The sequence below is a fragment of the Amblyomma maculatum genome, chromosome 8, assembly GCF_055883805.1.
Source record: "Amblyomma maculatum isolate TAMU_Amacu chromosome 8, ASM5588380v1, whole genome shotgun sequence".
NCBI lineage: Eukaryota > Metazoa > Arthropoda > Arachnida > Ixodida > Ixodidae > Amblyomma > Amblyomma maculatum.
The window spans coordinates 101,898,271-101,921,297 of record NC_139351.1 but is presented as its reverse complement, the minus strand read 5'-3'; the positions used below and the strand labels follow the sequence as shown (position 1 = coordinate 101,921,297).

Here is a 23,027-nt window from a genome sequence, read left to right as displayed (position 1 = left end):
CGCATCACAAGGATGGATCAAGATGATCAGGAAGCCACTTGTGGCTTAAAAGAAAGTGCTGCTCTAACCTTCTGCGTTGCAACCATTATTTATATTATGTAAAAGAAGTGAAAGGTATTCAGTGGAGTCGCTAGGGTCACCCGCACTCGGTGCGGAAGTGTCCCCCCGCTGTCCCCGCACTTTAAGCAGTGGATCGCAACTTCCTTTGTACCTCCTCTGTAGTGATCAGACTTGCAAATCCACCGAGGAACAGGCATCCCGTGTTTTTCCGCGTTTTCAAAGAGTGAGGTGGATGTGCAACTGGGCCCAGGAGAAAGACAGGAGATAAATGAACAAGACAAAAGACTGCCAGAGAGAGGAGGTGCCAGCGGTCCTCCCTTAGGAAAGGAGAGTCAACTGCACATACACAAAAAGAGGCGATGCTGCGGCGCTGCCAGTGCCGGGTGTCGTCTAATACGCTACTGCGCAGGGGTTTCCGATGGGTGTAGGGTTAATGCTGGTGTTTCCAAGGTACACACACAAACACAGGGCTGGTGCAACGTTAAAAAGGCGTGGAGTTTCTGGCATGAACTAAGGAATGTGTTTTCAAGCACTCCTCACAACAGAACAATTTGTTCTACGAGAAGATCACACTTTCCAGTCAGTGTCTCGCGGCACCAATGCACGCCTTGTCGAGTCTTTGCACAGTTTCGCTCCCCGCCCCTCCCTCCCTGTCACTACCCAGCTGCACCCCGAGCGCTGCACCCGGTGCGGACCACACCCCTCCCATGACGCCACTGAAGGTATTGAGCTTGACAGTCTGACAGTCCCCATCAATGGCAATGCACAAAACACTGGAAACACTGGTGCACACCAACAACAAAATAAATGCAAGCTGGTGTCCCCAAAAGCCAGACTCATTCAACAATTACATTTCTAAAGAGTTATAGCACGAACACAGACAACCACAGTAATGACATATGCATGCTTGCACTCGTGTGTGCATGCTGCCTCTATGACTGCCTGTGCTTGTGGTGCAACACTTCTTTAGAAATCAGTATGCAACAACTTGCTCAAGTAGTAGTTCTAGTACAATTGCACATAGTGGCCAGTGCATCTGAAGTGAAGTGTAACGAGTGGAGCTGCCCTGAAAACAAGGCAACAATGAGAAAGAAAAGGAAATGCAATCCAACAGTCTGTGGCACACACTCTCCAGGGAAATAGAATTTGCTGTCTTACTTGTCTCCCGAGCCGAGCAGGTCTTCAAACCCCAGGAATGGAGCAGTATCATCTCTCCAGATGTCCGTGTTCCACGGGCTGCAAGATATGCGACAATCCACACTTCTGTGAGAATACACACAGAACACTTCTGCTCTCTGCAATGTGGGTCACACAATGCCTTCTGATATGTTACAGCTTGCCCCATTCTGCCTGCAATTGAAAGGAGAAGATGATAAAGAGCTTTGTCTACACTCTGATCTCCAAACAGAAACAATAAAAAGAGGGGGGGGGGGGCTTAAGGAGTAGTTTCAACAAAATCTCACCTGCCATAAAAACTCATCACCAGAAGGGTAAAAGTTGGTTCACATGCAAGCGATTGATTTAACTTAGCGACAAATGGCAGCGAAAAATTTCCGTGTTGGAAACTTGTCACTGAACGCCGCAACAGCTTGAAGCAAGTTTTAGCACCGTGGTGGCAGAAATCTTGAGCATTTCTGCTTGCATGTGAAAAAGGCGTTTTAAATGTCCGGTAGTTAGATACAACTCGAGTACAAAGCAGCAAATGGCCCTCAAATGAGACTCCTCCACTACAGCGTCCCTCATAGCCAGAGTTGCTTTGGGACCCCACAAAACAAACCAATTCTCATGGTGTCATGGATAATCCCTTTGGACCTGCCAAAGTGACACTGCACAATGTGGCAGATGGAAGGGCATTCACCCTGCCTTGGTTGGATTAACTGTGGTGTAATGAAAACCAGTCAACGCCTGTGGCTGGACAGCCTCCTCTGAGAGGCATCTGCTGATCATGTTTTTGATGTATACAACTAGTACAAACAGCGTACTCGCCGGAGCCGCTATGCTACTTCACTGAAGTCAGTGAAGGATATCAACACTTGTCCAAAACTGTTCTTTACACAGAGAGAAACTGAAAATTGTTGGCACATGAATATTGCTTTATTCCTGGCAGAAAGAAAATCCTGTATTATGTGTTTTACTTGAATACTCAAGCGGCGAGGAGCTTCAGCAAAGTTGAATGCTTTTTAGCCCTCAGCAACGATACTTACTTACTCGCTAGAAAGAGAGTTCATGTAGACACCAACCTGGTAATGGTGACCTTGCTTACTCGACACTGACTCGACCTGGTGCTGTCGAGTCCATGTAAACAGGGCTTCAATGTATGCTAGCATAGTATGTGTTATCCCATATGCCTGCTTTGAATAACACCTATGCCTTCCCCACTGCCACAAAACAAATTATCATGAAATGAAAATGAGCCTACACAAGACTCTCTCATCCATTAGTAAAGATGTTCTCAAATATTGCCAACTGATATATCCTCTATACTTTAATGTCCGGCCTCTCAAAGGGCTGCTTGCCCTTTTTGCTTTCAAAGGCCTAAAAGGTCATTTCTGTGTAATACTCCTACAACTTTTCTCCACTACTCCAGACTTAAGCTGCTTGTCCCCTTCAAGCACCGAGTGTACATCTGCACATGCACCCAAAATACTCTTACATCCCAGAGTTGCAATATGAAGAGACATACAAAATCCTAGAAACGACTTCAAGAAAGCATGCAAAATAAGCATGAAAAGATCTGCTTTTAAGACTGAAGGCAGCTCTCGCCAGCTTTTTTTTTTTTTTTTTACATTCTTAAGAAAGGAATAAACTGGATGGAATCGGTACAACTGAGACCCCGACATCAGTGTTAGCAAGATGTCAGGCATGAGATCAGAGAAAATGCATTAAAAATGTCATCATTTCAAGTAGAAACACTTGCACATAATGGCAAACAGAGCTGTGTCCAATGCCTGAACAACTGCTTTAATGATGATGGCCAACAGTAGGCCTCGAAGAAGGTTAAAGGGACACTGCAGCGGTTTTCAAATGTACCAATACTAAAGCTTTTGAAGTAGATTATTTGTTGATCATGCCTGTTATTTTTTCGATTATGCATAAAACACCTGCGCAATCGTCGACTGAAAGCGTGCGATTTGAATTTCCCGTGCCCCACGCGACTGCTACAAAGGAGGAAAGCAGAGGGAGAAACCTCGCTTCGTCCGTCATGACATCACCGTGGGGAGCAGGAGGCATTCAGAGCCAACGGAGGAGGTTTTCGGCGTGCGGTGTTTCTCGTTGTGCGTGCGTTGCGGACATACAAAACACATCCACTTAGTGTTGTGCACCTTATACAACACAGCTCTGCATGTGTTCGGATGCACGAACAGCTGTGGACACATGGCATGGCTGAACCATGACTCGGTTCCTTCTGTTCCGTTGTACAAAACAGTCGGGACAGTCATCTGCGATCCATTCATGGACTGCGATTTCATGACGGGACGGTCAGACAGCATCGGCGCATGATTGTAATCGCGCGTCTCGTCTTTTTTTGCTTTTTTTTTTTTGCGCAAAAGCTTCGCGCAACGGCTTCTGTGCTAAACATGGACAACTCATCAGTAGCACGCGCTGATGATTTTTGCGAACTAGCAGATGATTAAGAAGAGCCCACTGCTGTGTCGAAGCTAGGCTGTGAAGACTGTGAGATCTTTTCGAGCACGGCACGTGCCTGATATGTTCTTGGAACCCTTACGGGAGCATTATTAGAAGATAAGGGGTGTACCGCTCAGCCGGGTATAGGCGCATTCAGGTAAGGAGCGCAAAGAGCGAGGTTTCCTTCGGTGCGTCCAAGCACTCAATCATCGAAGTTGTTCATACATGGCCTTGCGATTTTGCACCCGTTGCTGCTTCGTCATTTTACACAGTCCTGTCTTGTTTGGGGATGCAAATTAAGTTGGAAATGAAAACGACGAAGCTCGTGTAAGAAAACACATTTCGGAACACGGTTTTCTCATGAAGGTATGGGTGCAGAGGAGCTGCTGCTTGGCTTTCAACATGCGGCAGCCGTCAATTCACTGAACGTGTATTGTGACAGTAGGATAAAGAGGAAAGGCTTTAAACGTCTGCTAAATTTCGTTTATGACTCAAGCAGCATTCTGTGCGCATTTCACTTGGTCTCCAGCACAATGGCCCCGTCAATGCCTCGTATGCATTGCAGAGCTCTGCAACCGCGCTTTGCTTGTTGTTCATTTGTCTGGTGGCAGCAGTGTGCTGCTTCAACCTTTCTATAAATTTCTTCGTTTCCTCAAGGTACCACTCCTCAAGGTAGCACGACTGGCATTTAAAGCAGGATTTGGTAAACCAAGCTTTGGGTTCATTTTTCACAACAATGACCTTTCGGGCGGGGCGAGAGGCCCGAGACGGAGGTAGTCGGCTAGGGCATTGTTCGCTGCCCTTCCTTCCCAGGAATATGCGGGCCGAGGTTTCGCTGAAGGCCATGTAGTTTCTGCTAATGATGACATACACTACTTTTCAAAATGCCTCACTGTGACCAAAGCAAGTTTTCATGTCAAATCTATGCTCCCCACAACGGAAGTGCTGCATCGTTTGTGGGCATATCTGGTATGGATGCATGCGGTAAAAATCCCAATGGTCATTCGTGTGGAAATGACATGCCATAATGAAATTCACAAAGCTGCAGAGAGCTGCGATCAACACAGCGAAGCAAAGGAGCTGCATCGGCAGCTTCCCTGGTCCTCAGAATGTCGTCATGCAACGTCTTGGATGGATGGAATATAGGAGCGTTCCCTTTGAAACTGGATGGTAGCAGTAGCTATCATGCTCATTTTTCTCCCTATATCTTATTTATTGTTTTATTTTGGTTAACTATACCATCATTTTATTTATTAAATTTTTGTTTCTACATTACTAACATTATGCCACTTCTCTACTTTTAAGCCATCAATCTTCCAGTCGTTTTTTGCTAGCTTCCACCACTGGTTTATTCACTCGGCCACTGGTATCTCTAAACCCCAGAGCTTCAGGAACAGTGACTGCGCCTGCATCGACTTCCAGATGGATACCATTACATTCAAGTATAATATGGCCAATCACGGGCGGCAGCGCGACCGGCGGTGAGCCCCGTTGCGCGGGCAGCATATTTCTGCTGAAAAAAGGCTATTTCTGCTTTCTTCTGCCCAATTTCAATTTGATATTCGAGTTCGCGGCATGAAAAACTATGGCTTTCTGCTGAAAGCCCAAATTTTGCAAAACGTGCTGCAGTGTCCCTTGAAGTCCCAGACACAAAGGAAAGGACGCATCTCGAATTTTGCCTTTATGGCAAACTGTGTACACAGCGCTTCCGCTGCTTGCATTTCCCAGACTACTTTATCTGTGGTGTACAACTACATGAACCAAGATGAAAAATAATCTCATTAGCATTTTATCACGGTTTTTATGAGAATGACATGTCTAAGTGCCGAAGCTGACGCACGTCAAATTTACTCCCACTGCACAATTCACGCAGCGAATCGTATCTTGAATTTTCCTTCCTCCATAGCTTAACATGTCAGCATTGCCATTTGTGAATGCTGTGATTTGGCGAACAAAGACTTCCTAGCGCGCTTCGCTGGGCAGTTCAAACTTGAGCAAGCACACCCGGCTAGTGTAATCTGCCCCACAATCCACAGAGACCGCCACCACTCGAGACATTAGCAAACCAACCATGCTGTCACCACGTGGCGACATTTGACAGCCACGTGAGCAAACCATCACAACGACGATATTCCTTTGCCCAGTCAGCTCATGAGTAGCAAAATTAAAAAAAAAAAGAAAAAGCGAAGCAAAGTGTAAACAAGCGCGCATTGTCTCGTGTGGCGGCGGCACACAGCTGATCCACGCAACACACCGGTTCGTCGCGCAGTGTCGACGAACATCAGTACCACAGCAGCGGTTTACAGGTCGGCGGCCGTTCGCGCATTTCCAGCTTGTTTTCGTGTTGCAACCGTAATCACGACGGACGGCCCGCAAAACTGCGCTATATAACCGAATGACAGGGCACGCTTGGGCAAGCGTACCGGAAACAGGTGGCAAACAAGGAGCACCGTTTTTCTTTTTTTTTTTTTTTTTTTGCTGGACACCGGACCACTGCGATTAACTGCGGCGACCGCCGGCTCGCATTGCAGAACAGGAAGTAGGCAGAAGAAAACGAGTGCTGCCTGAAGCTACCATATGTTCTACACTACAGATGACCAAATCACGTAGAGGCATTTCGAGGTCACTCGATCGCATCTCGCCGCGACCGGTGCAGCCCGAACAGAATAGAGTTCAAGGGCTTCCAACACATCGGCGCTGCTCGCACGCCGTCGTTATGCTCAACGCCGGTGTGGGCACGTTGTGCGGCGTACGCGCAAACTTCGGTCACGCTGTTCCATCGGCGCAGAGCTGAGCTGCAGTGTCGGACGTTCGAACCCTAGGCCTAACACCCAGCTTATCTGCAAACACGACGGCGAAGACAAAACCTGCCACGCGACGCGCCGATGACACGTGCTTCGACACAACTGGTCACGGTTAACATCCGCTTTGAATTTGTTTCGTTGCAGTGAGTGACACGTTACTGGCTATGACGTTGCAAGCGCACGACAGCGGCTGGTGACAAGCGACGTTACCTTGTGCTCAAGGCGCTGGACTCGATCATCGCTGCGTATACCCCGTCGCCAAGATGCCGCCGCAGAGAACGTTTTTGGTACCGGCGGGTCTACAACGAAGGGTCTCTTCAGAATGTGTCCACTTGACTTCGTCACATTGTGAACATCGACGGTCCTCTGAACACAGCGAACGTGCAGCACGATACGGAGAAAAAAAGAAAAAAGCAAAAGAAGAGAGCAGAATGCCGCCCGGCCTTTTTTCTTGCAGCTTCTTCACACACACTACAAGATCCGGCTCGCGATTGGTCAGACTGGAGAATGTGCCGGCAAATGTGCAGCTTCTCATTGGTACGTCGAAATGCGTAGACGTAGTATTGTAGTGCAGACGACGTCTCAGTCCTGAAGCGCGGCTGCAAGGTTTTTCGGAATGAATAAAAAGATTTGAAACATCAAAACTGACAATGAATTTGATAGGAATAATACGAGTGGATACCCCAAAAGAGAACTATAGTGCCCAGAATATAATTCTAGGCACTATACTAGAACACAGTGTATAAGAACTGTAAGAACGGTCCACAACGTATAATACAAGTGGACGATGCCGCAAGCAGTATGAGTCAGCCACTGAATAGGTGTCGAAGCTAGCGCCACCTAGAACGTTTCTTGTAAACCTAGGATGGTCAACTTTTTTACCAAATGCAAATGCTAAGTTATTCATAAAATATAAGTCCAGTCAGAAAAGTTTGTGCTTGAGCAGTTTGAGGGAAAGCCTTTTGTTTCACATTTCAACATGCACGTGAAAGTGATGTGTGGTACTGTGCAGAATTGGCTTACTTTTTGTTTGCTGGGCTCTCGGCAGGCTTGTCCGTGGGCTTGTCCATGGGCACGTCCAGTCAACGTTGGTGCCAAAACACTTTCCAAAACCGCCAAAACTGCAGTACACTTTGCCACAACAGTGGACGCGAGAACTTGCGCGCGTTCTCTTGTACTTTGACGATAATACAGTGGTTATGACTGGAAGACACGCCGTGGACATGCACACACGACGTTGACGGCCTCTCCCGGGTACTTCGGAAGTTCCGCGGCTGCTCACGCCTTGCACAATAAATTTTTAGAGGGCAGCTATTTGGCGCCCGTTCCAGCGTTTCTCAGCGTCGTCGCCGTCTGCGTTGTTCGCAGCCCGCAGTCGAGGTGGTCGAGGTAGCAAGCGCTCTCGTGTTCTCCGGTTGCAGCGCTTCCGCTTCGCCGCTGCGTGTACCCTGCCCCGCTCCCTCTTCCAGTGTAGCGGCGACGGTGTTCTCCGGTTGCCGAAGCGCGGGCTCGGTATCAGCGGATCACGGTGCGTGCATCCCAAGCCGAAACGCAGAGCCACGTTGACTTAACTCACTAGCGGCGTCAGCAGCATCAGTCAGTCACTACTATTTCTTCGTCGCGCAACGTTCCTTGGGCCAACGCGCTGCCTCCAGCGACCTCCCGACCCACACAGCTTAATTCCTTCATGACAGTCAAGAACTGCTAGTAGTGTGTTTCTTGAAGGAATATGTGTGAAAAATAAGAAAAATAAGAACACTTGTCTGTAACTGTACATACATGTCTTGCTCGAATTCTTTGCCTTAACCTATCGAAAAGATGAAACAGCTGATTAGTTGCGCTCAAATTTCGCATTAGGAAGTAACGTAATATTCGGCAACGGTTTTGTTTTGCAGATGCCCTACAATTCAATATTCTCGCTATTGCGTGCGATAAAAGAGCAAAAAATATGCCCATATATATAACAAGTCGTCGAAAGTAATTTCTTAACGGCACACTTCGCAGCTAACATTAAAAAAATGGTATCGCTTCAGCACTTTACAGCTGCTCTTGCTGCTGCGAAAAAATAGTGCCTACTGGTGTCTGCTAGCGTTTTCGCCTCGCGCCTCTAGAAATTCATCAGCACACAACAAGCACTAGGTTTCAGCAAGTTCGAATTTTGCAAAGAAAACCGAACTAGGAAGCGGCAACCTTCTGCCAGAAATGACCGGCCGCAAGTCAATTGTGTTTATACTGACAAAAAGCATATTGAAGTTCGTAGCACTTTCAGAAAGATGAAACAGGGACACCTTCTTCACCACGTACAGGAAGAAAGCGTTTTCAGAATGAACCACTATAAACATGCTGCCAATATCTCCTAGTTGCTGTACAAAGCTGTAAGCATCTAAGCACTACATGATTTCCTTGCAATCCTTGTAAGACTGGTGGCAAATTAGCATAAACGAGACAAGTGCTCCTGCCTTTGCACTGTTATAATTGGATGCACTAACTCAAGAACGAAGCGACAAATGAGGCTGCCCAGCAAGTAACGTTGACCAGCCCTCATGAAGCCATGGCCAACCCCCTTGGTCTTGCTGGCACGACATGTGGTAGATGAAAGGGAATCACCGCAGCTTAGTCAGACGAATCCCATTGTCATGAAAATTGGTTGATGGAAGAGCCTCCTTCGAGGGGGATTGCCACTTCACTATGTTCTTGAGCTGTGTTCGACTATGGTATAGCATGCACTCGTACCAACTTTCCAAGCTCGATTTCGTCTTGCAGCATCTAGCTGCAAGTCTCTGTGCGGTATTAAAGACATTGCGCAGCATGCTGTCGATTCTGCACATGACAGTAAGGAAATAAGAGCGATGAACTGCTATTCTACTACCATTCATATGGATATACTCTTTTTCATTAACAATTTAGGAATCCTCACACAAATGTGAAAGGTAATTGTGATTATGTGATGCAATGTCTTAGGAAGTAAAAAAAAAACCACAGCAACACACTACAAGTATCACTTATCTCGTCAAAAACCACTTAGAAATTATTATAATGAGATTAAAACAAACACACTGATTCTTAAGTAGCTGGTGATGGGACATCCTTACATCCACATGGCACCTCCAAATCATTAGCACGCCACATACATTTGCTAGGACTTGCTGCAAATTCTTTTATTCATGCCAGAAAATCTATAACATAAAAAACAGTACTGCGTCTGAATTCAGAAAACACATTGTCCAGCCAGAACTCTTCACTCTTCAAGATTGAGAGCTCTCAGTGAACAGGTGACCTGAAATCAGCAACAAAAAAAGAAAGAGATTATGGAACAAGTTTCTAAAAAATTTGTTTAAATATTTCATGGCAACCAGCATTTGACAATACATTGCTCTGAGGGAAAAGCTTCAAAACTGAGCACATGACATTACACTTTAAGAGACTGATGCCAAGAAAACGATAATTAACAAGCACATAAAGAGCTACCTATATTAAAAAAATAAATGCATATGCACAACTAGAAAGCTATAAAACAAGAGAAAATAATTCAATGCAGTGCCAGGCCACCACACAGACTGTCTTGCTCTTGCACGACACCGAGTTGTGCCCATGTGACCTTTGTCAAGTCTTTCGAGCACTTCTAGCCTGAGGCTGGGTTTAATAACGAGTCTGTCACCCTTGAAAAGCAGACCTTTAACTATTGAACTTAACACTTGAGGTCTTGTGCTAGACCATGCAATACTGAAGGCCATGCTGTGGTGCATAGGGTGGTTACTGTGCTTAGAGTAGAGTTCTCTTGGATGCTTATCTTTATTCGGTCTAGCATATGATGTGATTCTGGCAGCTGCTCCAGGATTAGGGCTTCAAACTCTTCCACTGTGCTCTTGAGGTCTCTGTCGTCTTTAACCGGGGTCTGTTGCAGCTTTCGAGACAACAGGTCAGCTGTGAATAGCTTGCACCCCCACTGTGCTCTCGAGGTCTCTGTCGTCTTTAACCGGGGTCTGTTGCAGCTTTTGAGACAACAGGTCACCTGTGAATAGCTTGCACCCTGGCGTGCGAGAAATTGTATAATCATATTCAAGAAGGCGCATGCAAAAGCGATGGAATCTCGGACTCGGTTCATCCAAGTGCTTGGTTGTTAGCAGAGGAACCAGGGGCTTGTGATCTGTTTCGATGTGAAATGATGACCCAAGAAGGTACTTGCGGTAGTGTTCACATGCCCAGGTGATGGCTAACGCTTCCTTCTCAATTTGTGCATACCTCTGTTCCGTTTCCGACATCGAATGTGATGCATATGTGACTGGCAGTAGCTTTTCTTGTGACTGCTGCAGCAGAACTGCGCCTACACCGTAGGACGATGCATCTACTGACAGCGTGCGTGACCTCCTTGTTTCGTAGTGCACAAGAACTGGTGTTGAACTTAGCGCCTGCTTCACACCTTCGAAGCTTTGCTGTTGTGCTGGGCCTCAGTACCACTCAGCATCTGCATGCATGGCTTGGTCATGTCGGCAAGACCCGGGAGAAACTTTGCCAGATGATTTTCTGATGCAAGGAATGACCTGACTTCAGACACATTCCTTGGTGCATCTATCTACATAATGACCTTTACTTTGTCTGGGTTGGCCCTGACACCTTCTGCGGAAACGATGTGTCCCAGAAACTTGACCTCTTTCTGCCTAAATGTGCATTTGTTGACGTTGAGCATGACGCCTGCCCTCACAAGCCGTCTCAGCACTTTGTGGAGATTTGCGTCGTGCTCGTTGACTGTTCTCCCGGACACAATGATGTCATCTTGCAGACATGCCAGTCCGTCTAGTCCCTCCAGGGCTCAAAGCATCTCACATTGGTAGAACTCTGGTGCCGTAGAAATGCTAAAGGGTAGTCTGAGGAACTGGAACCGTCCAAACGAAGTGACGAACGTTGTGAACTAACGTGACTCTTTGGAGAGGGGAACTTGCCAGCAGCGGCTGAAGACTTGCGTTGGCTAGTTTAGCAAGGCGTCCATCGACTGTGGGCATGAGTATTCGTTCACGAACAATCTGCTCGTTCAACTGGCCATAGTCAACACATATCCTCAGTTCGTCATTCCTCTTCCTAGCTACCACCATTGGGAAGCACCTCAGTTGCTTGTTCCACTCTTTGTATTACACCAAGGTCCTCCATCCTTTTCAGTTCTGTCTCGAGGAGTGGAAGAAGAGGCAGGGACACTCGCCTTGGGTAAGTGAGTAGGGCTTAGCCTCGCTGATCACTTTGATGCGGTACTCGGTTTTCATCAGTCCAAGTCCCGACGTCAGCTTGGAGTACTGGGCTAGGATGTCAGAGATGTTGCTCTCTTGTGTTTCGACAAGCTCCAGTGGCCGCTGCACAATGCCTAATGACTCTACTGCTGGACGACTTATAAGTTGTGCTTCTACTAAGGGTCCAGATAAATTGGCCAACATATTGAAGTGTATTTTATTTAGCCTTGGTACAGTGTGCTTGCCAGCCAACAGTACTCTATTATTTCTTCAAATGTAATCAAACAGATAAAATGTTCATTCGTGTTACCAGTCACTGGAAGTTTTTGTTTTTCAGCTGTAGATTTGTACGCTAAAAAGAAATGTGTATTAGTGCGCAGAACATGAAATTGCAGCAAAATTCTTTCCCAAAATATGTGCTTGTTCCTCTATGCTCGTTTGTGTACATGGGGCTATCAAAAGTGCAATAGTAAAGAGGGAGTACTTTCCATCCAGTTTTTGAACGTAGTAGAGCTGTTTATTGATGATATATAACTCTGCATGACACTTTTTCAGCAGTACGGTGTGTATACCGTGCCTTGGCTCTTGCCTTGTTGAAGCTTATAAGGTTTCTGCGAGTTGCATGTTTATGGAATATTCTCCCCAGGTTTTATTTTGTTTGTTTCACTTTTTTGCACTCTTGTGTGTACCAAATTTTATGTTTTTGCTGTACAACTCCCAAGAACTAAGGGATAGCGGAGTGGGCTGCAGAAATAATGCAAGCAGTAAACCTTTTGCATAACTCATCTGTAATGAGGCCATCTGAAAAGAACTTGTCGGGATTCGCTTCAGAGTGGAATAGTGGTCAGTAAGCTAGATAAAGCTTCCACCACCGTAACTTGGTTAGGGTGATGGATGCTGAGGATGTCAGACTAATTATGACAGGCAAATAATCACTTCTATATGCATTGTCGAGGACAATCAATTTAAAATCTGCAAATACAGACGGTGAACTAAAAGATAAATCTAGGCAGTTCGTTTTGCCACTGCTTGGGGAGCAGTATGTGCGCTTGCCTGTATTAAATAGGCAGATGTTATTAAAGAGGATATAATCTTCTGAAGTCCAGTCTCTATTGTAAATTTGTTCACTTCCCCAAAAGGGGGAGTGGGCATTAAAATCCCCAACTAAAAGGTATGATTCTGGTAGTTTTGTTAGAAGCGCTTCTAAATCATGGAGTGTGACTGTTAAGTGTGATTCGATGTGAATATGGCATACTGAGATTGCTTCAAAATAGAGAATGGTGACTGCAACAGCCTCAAATTTAGTTTTAAGTTAATTTCATGAGTTGCTACACCACTCTGAATTATGATGAAAGCCCCTCTAGAAAGCTTGTCTGGCTGCTCTCAATCAAAACGAAAGACCTCATATTTTTTGGAGTGTTTATTTTCGTTGCGGTCCCAAGTTTGTCTCTTGGAGATATAATGCTACAGAAGAAAATGAATATAGAATATATGTTACATAACAGTAATTCTTTATAACCCTCGACAATTCCGGTGAATTAAAAAGAAACATGTTTTAAGGTTATTGGGAATAAGGTGAAAAATGACGTTTTTGGGCCTTTTAGACTGGTTAGTGGAATGTTTTCCCTTCTCTTTATCTCTAGAGAGCCTTGTTCCACTGTTGCCGGAGCGAAGGAGGAGTTGTGTCCACCACATCATCTGGTGTTCTGGGCAATTTAGTGAGATGCAGGCGTCCTTTCGAGTTCCGTGTGAGAAGAGGCCCCGTGGCCGGCTGACCTGGGGCTCTGCACAGCCTGCTTTGCGGATGGCAAAGTAGTATCACCTGCGCCAGGCTCACTGCATGTGGCCTGGGCATGTACTAGAGTCCACTGTGACACCATGCCCTGTTACATCACAATGGAGTATGTTAGATTTTGCATCAACAAAAGGTGCTTTTCAGCTTCTCCATACGTGATGTTCTGTGTTTATTTTTAAGCTATGCAAGAGCGAGAATTGGCTGGATGTTCGCCTACACTGTTTACACAAAGACACAGTTGTACTTTGCAGGTGTCAGTGGAAAGCACGTTTCGCAGGGGTAGTTTGGCCCCGGCAGCTGCATGAGCTGTGGCCATACCTTTGGCAATTGTAGCAGCAATGCGGATTTGATATATATGTCCTTACATTTAGCTTCATGTAGACTACTTCCACTGACTAAGGTAAAATGCATTCAAAAGTGAGTCCAATGTGCTTATTTATTCTTTTGTTCTGTTTTCATGCCTTATTTTTATCTGACAGACATTTATAACATTTTAGTCATTTAGCACTTAAAGGAATTCGTCCTCAGTCAAAGCTATCAGGTAATTATCAAAGATCACTCCACGACCAGTGTTTTGAGAGCGATGTGGACTGACAGTTAATAATATTTCCCCAAACAATGATTCCAGACAGTTTCTCAAACTGGTGCTTGTGGAAGATTTCTAGGAGGAGATCCCCATTTGGCAGCTTTGTAATTTTGCAGCCTTGTTCAATGGCGCCAGTCAGCAATTCTTAAAAAGTTGTAAACTACAGCTACAGCATCCATGCACAGCTAAAATTTAGCTAATATACTCGCAAAGACCAGGTCTTCAGATCTCTTGAATTAGAATATGACAATCAAAATCATTAAAGGCCAGATGTAATGAAACTTTTTGCTCGGTAGAAGGAGTGCTTTTAAGTAGTATATCAGGAGAAAGCCCTAAAATCGAAACATGGCAATGGAAATTACTCTTGAAAAATGCTCTTTTTAAACCACGAAAAAATCGATGACCTTTACTGAGAGCGGGAAATGACATAGAAAAAGGCCCAAATGGAACTTTAGGTGCTGTAGTTCGGGCAACTGGCAGCTTGCTTTCACTAGTAGGAGCCTCGGCGAAGGGGCACGCATCAAATTCGGGTACTGTGAGCGATACGAATGCTGACAGAGTGAATTTACAGCATTATGAACGAATGCCCACCAACATGGGCTATGAGCGTTCATGACCGCTATGACTGCACAGTGTTTTGGCATTGTTTTCGCAACTGAAATTATAAAATCTGCATCACTATAGGAAACCTAGGAATGCCAAGCCACATTTCAGCCTTCAGACTTTCACTACACACTCTCCTTAGTCCGTTGACTCCCAATAGGTCCAGCTTAAGGACAGCTATCAATGCTCGTTCCTACACCTTATCAAGTAAGTTGCCAACTCTGTGACACACTGCTAGGGCACGTGTTTTCTGCTACACAGCTTTTGGTTTGATTTATGGGGTTTAACGTCCTAAAGCGACTTAAGCTATGAGAGATGCCCTACACAGCTTTTGTAATGCTTGTATGTAAATATAAAACTAGTTTCCACACAAACATTAAACTTTCTTACAATTAGTTTAACGACACACTGAGCACATCAGGAGGAATTGTAGCCAAAGTGAAATTTCATTGAAGTTGGCATTTAAGCACCCCTTTAATAGCATTACTCTTTGTATTTTGAATATCCCCGACCAGGCGACTAAGCATGCCAATAGCCTCCACTCATATGCAAAACCAGCATCCATTTTTTTAGCCATTACTCAATATCAGAAGGATAACTGCGACATAGTCTATCACTGTTACTGGGCTAGCCGGGGCAGGTGCGTACCTGTGCGGCCGGTGCTCCCTGCCATGGCGTTCAAAGCGTTGTTCACGATCTTCGTACTGTCTCCAACGGTCACTGCTGCTCTCATGGGGTCGACCATAGGGCCTCTCAGGACGGTCATTCCTGTGGTCGACTTTGTGCCGCTCACGTGAGCGTTCGTAAGACAACCTTTTCTGGCGTAGAAATTCGTCTTTCCTGTCGTGGTCCCTAGCCCTGTAGTCAGAACTGTGGCCTTCATGACGACGGGGAAGTTGGTTATTCTTGCTGGGAACTGGAGCTCCAGGTTCCCATGAGCGAAAATCACTAGGTCCAGTCTTGCTGCTGCCCAGGACAATAGGCTTCCTGAAGGGACGGTCAAGGCCACCAAACCTCAGCTGCCCCGACTCCTTCTTCCCTCCAAAGCCACCACCTGTCGCAGAGGAAGCAAGTGATGAGAACTTGTTTACAGCAAGCTGCACTGCAGAAAAACTAGCAAAACAAGAAGAAATGCGTAAACGACAAGTGCAGAGTTAAAACAAGTAATTGTTAACTGCATGCTAAACTGAGTCACTGATGACCGCTTGATTGTTCATCTGGGGACTAATGGTGCTACTGCGGGATAGCTCATTAGGCATCTTGTTGATCCAGCTCTGCTAGTTGAACAGCGCATAATAAACAGATGCAGGTTCACATATCATTCAGTAGAGTTATGGACTTATCCCCTTTATTTTGTCACTTCAAAGCAGCCCCATCTGATCCAAAACTTGCAATTTCTAATGATCTTCATGTGAACGATGTAATTTGCATACTAATTCCTTCTAAGCCTGCAATTAAGAAGGATGCCACTTGTGGCTTGTGTGTCCTTTCCTATATTTATGACTATAAAATTAATGCGCAGCTTTTCTCCTGTCAAAGCAGACCACTGAAATTAATCTTTCTCCTTGTCTAAAATAATTTTATAATTTCAGGGTGTCAAGCAAACTTCCATTTTCAATATTCTGGTTTTTTTCATGTTTTCCCCAACTACTTCCCACAGAATTATTTGACTACTAGTAGACGATAATTATGGACAGCATACATATACTGTTCATAGTGTGTAAAACACTGGAAAACAAGTCCAGTTTTTCTGTTTAGGAAAACTTTATTTTATCAAGTAAGTCAACTTCTAAGGTCTGCCTGGATGTCATGCCTTATACGCATGCAAAACAAAGCAGTGTTATATCAGTGTGCACAAGCCACATGCTGGACACCTCCTATACTGCTGCAATTCAATATAATCATGCTAATTTCTGTCAGTTCTCCGAACTGCATTTTTTCTAGAGCCTCTGAAAATTCCTTGATTTCGTACAGAGGACAAAATTTTCCAGACAGTTCCAGGTGTTCCAGCTTATAAGACACACTGGGTTTACATTCCTCTTGCTCCTTTCCCTATTTCCCCTTTACCTTGTAAAAAAACAAAAACATATGCACACACGTATGCCCTCTGTACGTGCAGCGAGTTTGGGATACAATGAAAAATTTACATGTACGCTATGCACGAAGCACGTCAACCAGTGTTTAAAAAGAGCAATGTCCATGAAAGAGGATATCGGCACTTTTAAAATATGGCATTTTTTTTTTGTGTGCTAGAGCTCGCATAAAGTGGTAGCCTACGAAACAAAACAATGGTACATATTTCAACATTTAACTGTCTTACAGTAACTGCTGAATAACTTTTGAGAGCAAGTGTTTGAATGGCCCTGAATAAAGGCTCTCTATATCACTGAGAAAGAGTACATTACAGACTGACCCAGCCTCCGAGGTATCCAACCAGGCAGCACTCTTTCTTGCTCAAAGTCCACAAAGATTTTGCAGTCATCAATGGCCAACTGGTTCGCACCGCATGCAGCAAGGGCATCTTTCGTGTCGTAGAACTCAATAAAGGCATAGCGTTTCGAGAAGCCGGTGACGACATCTCTCACTAGGTGACAGTTTTTTATGTCACCATACTGAGAAAAAAACTGTTTTGAAAAGTGAGAAAAAAAATTTGTTAAACAAGTGTAAAGCATAGCAGACAGGATTGAAGAAACCAGCAACATTGACTAACAAATACACAAACAGAAGAGGAGACTTAGATGGCCACATTTTTCCTATTTTTTCTTAACATCTCATAGGCGGGAAATAGCACGGCGGTCAGCAACACCTTATTGGCGAGTAAAGCAAGGCAAAAACACCCAAGACCTTTGCATGCATGCATAAAATGTATGACTACGCTAGTAACATCTACGTTCTTGTGCAGACTGCTTTTCAGTATACTTTTGGTGGCCTGCAATGAAGTTAGTGGGAGACACAATACTTAAGAGCTCAACATAACACCAGGCTTCAAATTAGAACACTTGGAATGTGAAAGCACATCTCAAACCTTTTGGCAAAGGCACTGACTGCATTCACTGTAAGATTAAAAAAAAAAAAAAAATCAGAAGTGACAGCATTTGCCACTCTGACGTTTGGATGCAGGTACCACAACCTGCTTACAGCAGCTGAAAAATTTTATTTCTTCTGAAGACTCACTCTCATACAACTGTATCTGCTTTTTCAGTGACATAATTTGTATCCGAAATTCCATGCAGGCCCTCTGCACTTTCACATATGAGAACTACAATGCCAGCAAACAGCTGCATGCGCTTGTTTTTTGCACAGTGTCAGAGCTAAACTGTGCCACATGATTTGAAAAGAAGGATTCGTAAAGCTTCTTGTGCCAGACTAAAGGATACTGGCGACAAGTTGAAGACGACTTATATTGATTGAGTTCCGCACTATGATAACAACAACAAAAGAAAGATACTTCCACTGAAAATAGGGCTTTTATTGACTGCAAAGTCCAAGATAAGGTCCACATCTAGCTGCTATAAGTCGTTTTTACTAACTGCAATGTAATGTACTCTCGCGTTCAATATGAGCTACAACACACAAAATGGGGTAGGAGCTAAGTTCTTAGCACACAGGGACTATAACCTTACTCATAATTTATTCATACAGTTGGAGAAACGGAGAACAGAGTTCATTTATTATTTTTACAACTTGGATGCTCTCTCTAAATGCTCACTGATTTATTATTGCGTGGATGCCACAATTGATTTACTCAGGATGTGTTGCAACTCATTATGAGTGTGACAGTACATTCTATATATGGGGATTTCTAGGGCTCAAATACACTTCCTTCCAGCAATCACAGAGGCCAAGAAGCTCCCAACATCGTCATCAATGTCATGAAATGGAACTGAGTTATAGGAAAAGCTGTCGAATCTTTAAAAACCAATTTATCAGCCACAAACATGACTTTTATTTCCAAGCCAACGTCAACAGAGCCACGATAAGCCAAATACCTCCCACATTTTACAGAGAACGAAGACTGGATGGAGTTGTAGTCACTGCCTAATTAACACATCAGCCAGACAATGGCTTTTGTATTGTGCATTCTCTACCTTTGAAGAATGAATTTCTAGCGTTCTTTATCACTCTCTACTCTATCACTGAAATGCAGCACACCAACCGGAAGAAGCAGTAACGTGCTCAGTGTGTCTCCTTTCTTTCTCTCTCTCACAGGTTAGTATGTCACCACACTTCACAAGAACTGAAAAACAAACAGAATATAGCTTACAAAAGTCAGTGGGCATGTTTCTTACACACTCATACTTTAATTCATATAAAAGGAATTGCAGTCTTAATCCATGCTATGTCTAGATTAGCCCATTGCAGGAAAACGTGTGTTGCTAATAGTTCTGACCCTCATGTATACACAAAGATCGGCATTCGTTTCATTACAAAACTTCTAAGCATCTATGTGGCAGCAAGGCTGATGTAGGATGTACGACAAAGAATCCTCGCCTGTTATTGGTGCCTTGGAGAAAATACTTGTTTTTGAATTCTTTTATTACCCAATTATGCCATGTGCTACAGGTGAAGAAGACCTGGCGAATGCAAGCAGCGGGAATACTACAGCATTGGCAAAGACATAGTCATTGACATTTATGCACACTGTGACCAGCTAGACATAAAAAATCATCACATACAAAGACAAAAAATGCAGCCGCTGCAAGCACATGCGAGACACACAAGAACACACGTGAGAGAGATGCAAATGCGTGCTCAAACGTAACAGACATGTCATAAATAAAGACACCCTATACAGTCCAGGATGACAAAAAAGCCACACTTTTAAGAAGTCTTTTACTGATTCTCTCATGAGTATATTATGCATTCAAAAAAAGACTTATCTTGCCAATGTTCTTTTTTTTTTTGTATAAATGTTTGCTCAAGAGGTGAGTGTAATTAAATTATCAGGCCCCTCCCATTTGTATCGCACATTCACTAGGTTCACCTTTATATAGAGTGAACCAACAAGCCTTTGTGGCCAATGCCCATCTTGCAATTCAAAGGTGCTATATTCAATTCCTAACCAGCCAAGATCAACCCAATTTTCTTTTCAGATCAATTAATTTCTTTTGGTTAAAGGAACCTCCCTGAGAAATGTGGCATCAATCCAAATATATCTGACCAGTTCAGATTTCTTCGCATTGTGGATGGATGACACAAATGCAAGCACCTGGTGCTTCTCTGGATGGGCACATTCTGAACGAGCCCAAACCCTCACTTTCTCTGTAGGGTGTTTCCTTACATTCTCGTTGATGCACAGACAGCAATGTTAAAAAAGTAGAAGGGCATAAACCCTTCATTTCTACATGAATACTTAATCAGAAAAGCAAAAGCTATGCAGTCAATGACGGCTAGGAAATTCACACTTGTTTTGGTCAACAAAGTAAGGTATACAAACCTCCATATCCTTGATACTAACCTCTCTGATGGTATCCTCATTGGTCGCTGGACTTAGCCTGGCCACAAAGACTGTTACTCGTGGGTCAGTCTTGACGTGTTTGCTAGTCTTGTATGTAGCCTGAACGCAAGATTTTGTAAATGACACAAATGAGATAAACATCAGCACTTTCAACAGCACAGTACAACATGTGTATACTTTTCTTAAAGGGGCACAGACACCAAATTTATATCCTGTTCTTAAGGCAACCTCGCTCTAGTCTTGCAGTGAAATCAAAAACAAAGAAGCATCAATATTTTTCATCTCTCATGAGACCTATACACAATTTCGACATTACAGACATCGCAAGGCTGTTGAAATTGCAACGAAGACAGGCAAGAAAAGAAATTTGATTATAAATTATTAGCGGTCGTACACAAACGGCGTGTGGTAATCCATGTATAGTAATCTTTTACACATTGAAAAAGTATAAAAATTGGCAGGGTTCAACCTGGCCAAACCTATTATGTTAACGTACATTCTGTTATGCATCGTTTAGCCATCAACGGCCGAGGCACAGAATTATCCAGGGCTAAACTGGGAAAGTGAGCTGTAGTTGAGCAGCAGCTATCATGTGGCGGCGAGAGCACCGGTTTAAACCAGTGGTGAGATGGACGAGGAGCGCACGGCATAGCTGGTCGTCATGCGATTACAAGGCTGATGTCACTCGCAGTTTGGCTGGTGGCAAGCCGAAGAAGCATGCACGTGGCACAGATAAAACTAGATCATGAGCAAGACCTAGCTGGCACAGATGAATGAAATTGGAAAATGGTAGCACTAGGATTTATACTCTAAAACATGCAACCAAAAATTATATATCTATAGTCATTTAATACTGTTTTAGTCTGACAGAAGTGTTTGGCAGTAACTAGATCATAGCTCGATATTAAAAGCAACTGACATTTTGGTCCAAAACTACTTATTTGTGAACTTCCTTCCATCAATCAGCTTCCCTACACCATTGACAACTAGCACTCCAAGGTCACATTAAATAAAACTGTCTAAGGGAACCGAGTGTCCAAGACAATTAACGCTGCCTTTCTCCGTGGCTGCCGCAAAGCAAACAAGGGGGTGTGAGTGTGACTGTGCAATGCGTACTGTGAAGTGTGTACTGTCTGTGAACTGATACTCAATGGAAAAGCATGTATGGGGCCTTTTATGTCATGAGCAACATATTCGTTGTGAGCTTTTTGAACGTAACTCGCTGGTCTAAGGATGCCCAGAAGCAGTGAATTTCTTGTGTTAGCAACATTCCATTGTTATGAGCGATCAATGCCAATCGTTATATGTTAGGGATGAACGTATCAAGTGTATAAAATTTTAATTCCACTTTTTGTACCTTTGGGTCTGTACATTAGGTGTGTATTTTTACTCCATGTGGTGCACAGTAGTCATCATTTTCGTAGTTGTCATTTTTCCCAAGGGAGGGAACGTTGTATCCTTAAGTTTCTAGTTTTGCTTACAATGGATTTCCCTTGCACTTCTCTTAGTACTGTGATCCCTCCCCTAAAATTACCCCTGCATCTTTGAGCGTGACTTGGGGCGGGGGGCTTTGCTTTGTGCGGCGGAGACTCCTTCCCACTGATGTATCTGCACTCGCCAACGCTTCGGTGGCGAAGAAAGACGACTGTTGTGACCCGCAGCCCCTTTTCTTTTTGTTTTCTTCTATCTACCTCTTAATTCTCTGTCCGCACGAGGCAGCGGTGGTGGCTCAGCTAGTCAGTTCGCAGGCCCATCCATTTTCGTCTCCTATATCCTACAGTCGCATCTCACGGGCTTACGCTCATACAGATAAACTTTCTGCATATCAGTTTCTCCGCAAGTTAGCACATTGTGCGTAATTTTTCTCTAAACAAGGCGTGGCACTGTGAATGGCGGTGGAGACCTAACTAAACAACGATAATTGATTTTAGGACCACAGAGAAGACACGCAGAGCTGCTTTGAAGTCAGAAAGTTTAGTACACTTTGTCATTTAGGCGGTGCTGGTAGACCAGACTGAAATGCAACCGCAAGGTCATCAGCAGTTGCTCTAGCTACCAAGACAGTGACACTGATTCGTGATATGTAAAGAGACAGCATAATCACTCAGCCCTGCTTCACTACTCAGAAGCTGTGGTAACAATTTAAGCCAGTCGTCAAGAAAATCACGCAGATAAAGCAAAACTGCTTACTTCCATTGCGCGCACGATACCATGGTCGTGCGGTTTGACGTCTGTACCATCGATGCTGCCAGCTTTTAAGGGGTCGTATGAACGGGCAATAGGTGACCATGCAACATCCATTGCAACAGGATTCTCAAGGACGTATGCACAGCTATAAAGAAAAATTGTGGGACCTGTTGGTGGTCTATAAAGAGCGTTTACGGCTGGTTTGGCTGGTGTACAGCAATGCGCGCCGCCATGATTTGATGCATACACAAACTGGACAAATAGCATAAACTAGCAGGTACAAGACAGATAAAAGTTCATGATGATGATATTGAGATCATATTTTTTTTTTCAGTGTGCGCATAAACTATGGTGTCTACATAAACTAGTCGCACCCGGACGACATATTTGAAAGCATGGAGGAAGGAAAGAACTTAGGAGGGGCCCTGACGTCATTTTTTTGAAGCCGGCGTGGCCGCGCCGTCGCGCCGTGACCGGACGCTGCAACGTCTGTCCTCCTCCTTTACCCTCCGCAATGCCCTCCGCTTAACCTTGGCGTTTGTCCAGTTCTTTGTTCGTGTGAAACTAATCAGCGCAGCATTTGTGAGAAGATGTTCCAACTAGCTCAATATCAAGCACTTCTTAGCATTTTGCGACGCTCACGTACCTAGGGCCCTTAGCAACGTTGTTGCTAGTGGCCCGAGTTTTC

General features: G+C 44.4%; 2 protein-coding genes and 1 long non-coding RNA gene across 6 annotated transcripts in view; 1 reads left to right on the top strand and 2 right to left on the bottom strand.

Moving 5' to 3' along the window:
* Positions 1-7,706, bottom strand: part of LOC146182023 (uncharacterized) — a 32,822-nt gene extending 25,116 nt beyond the window's left edge. For 2 of the 4 annotated variants that reach the window (XM_084577023.1, XM_084577024.1), the window contains exons 1-2: positions 7,515-7,706; positions 1,219-1,296 (exon numbers count right to left, since the gene is read on the bottom strand). In XM_084577023.1, coding sequence (XP_084433149.1) covers positions 1,219-1,296; positions 7,515-7,561 — 125 coding nt within the window. In that variant the 5' untranslated portion in view covers positions 7,562-7,706. Of the gene's footprint in view, positions 1-1,218; positions 1,297-6,701; positions 7,238-7,514 lie in introns of those variants that run through there. The other 2 variants (XM_084577026.1, XM_084577025.1) reach the window with 2 other exon arrangements.
* Positions 7,707-7,885: 179 nt separating this feature from the next.
* Positions 7,886-13,440, top strand: LOC146182022 (uncharacterized). The gene is made up of 3 exons (XR_014700326.1): positions 7,886-8,019; positions 11,646-11,690; positions 13,354-13,440. It is a non-coding gene; the product is annotated as an uncharacterized LOC146182022 (long non-coding RNA).
* Positions 9,630-22,614, bottom strand: LOC146182021 (U11/U12 small nuclear ribonucleoprotein 35 kDa protein-like). Its single transcript, XM_084577027.1, has 5 exons — positions 22,343-22,614; positions 20,153-20,251; positions 17,108-17,318; positions 15,343-15,748; positions 9,630-9,768 (listed from the first exon to the last, which is right to left on the bottom strand). The coding sequence occupies exons 1-5, from the start codon at positions 22,604-22,606 to the stop codon at positions 9,753-9,755; spliced, it is 996 nt and encodes a 331-aa protein (XP_084433153.1). The 5' UTR covers positions 22,607-22,614; the 3' UTR covers positions 9,630-9,752.
* Positions 22,615-23,027: the final 413 nt, after the last annotated feature.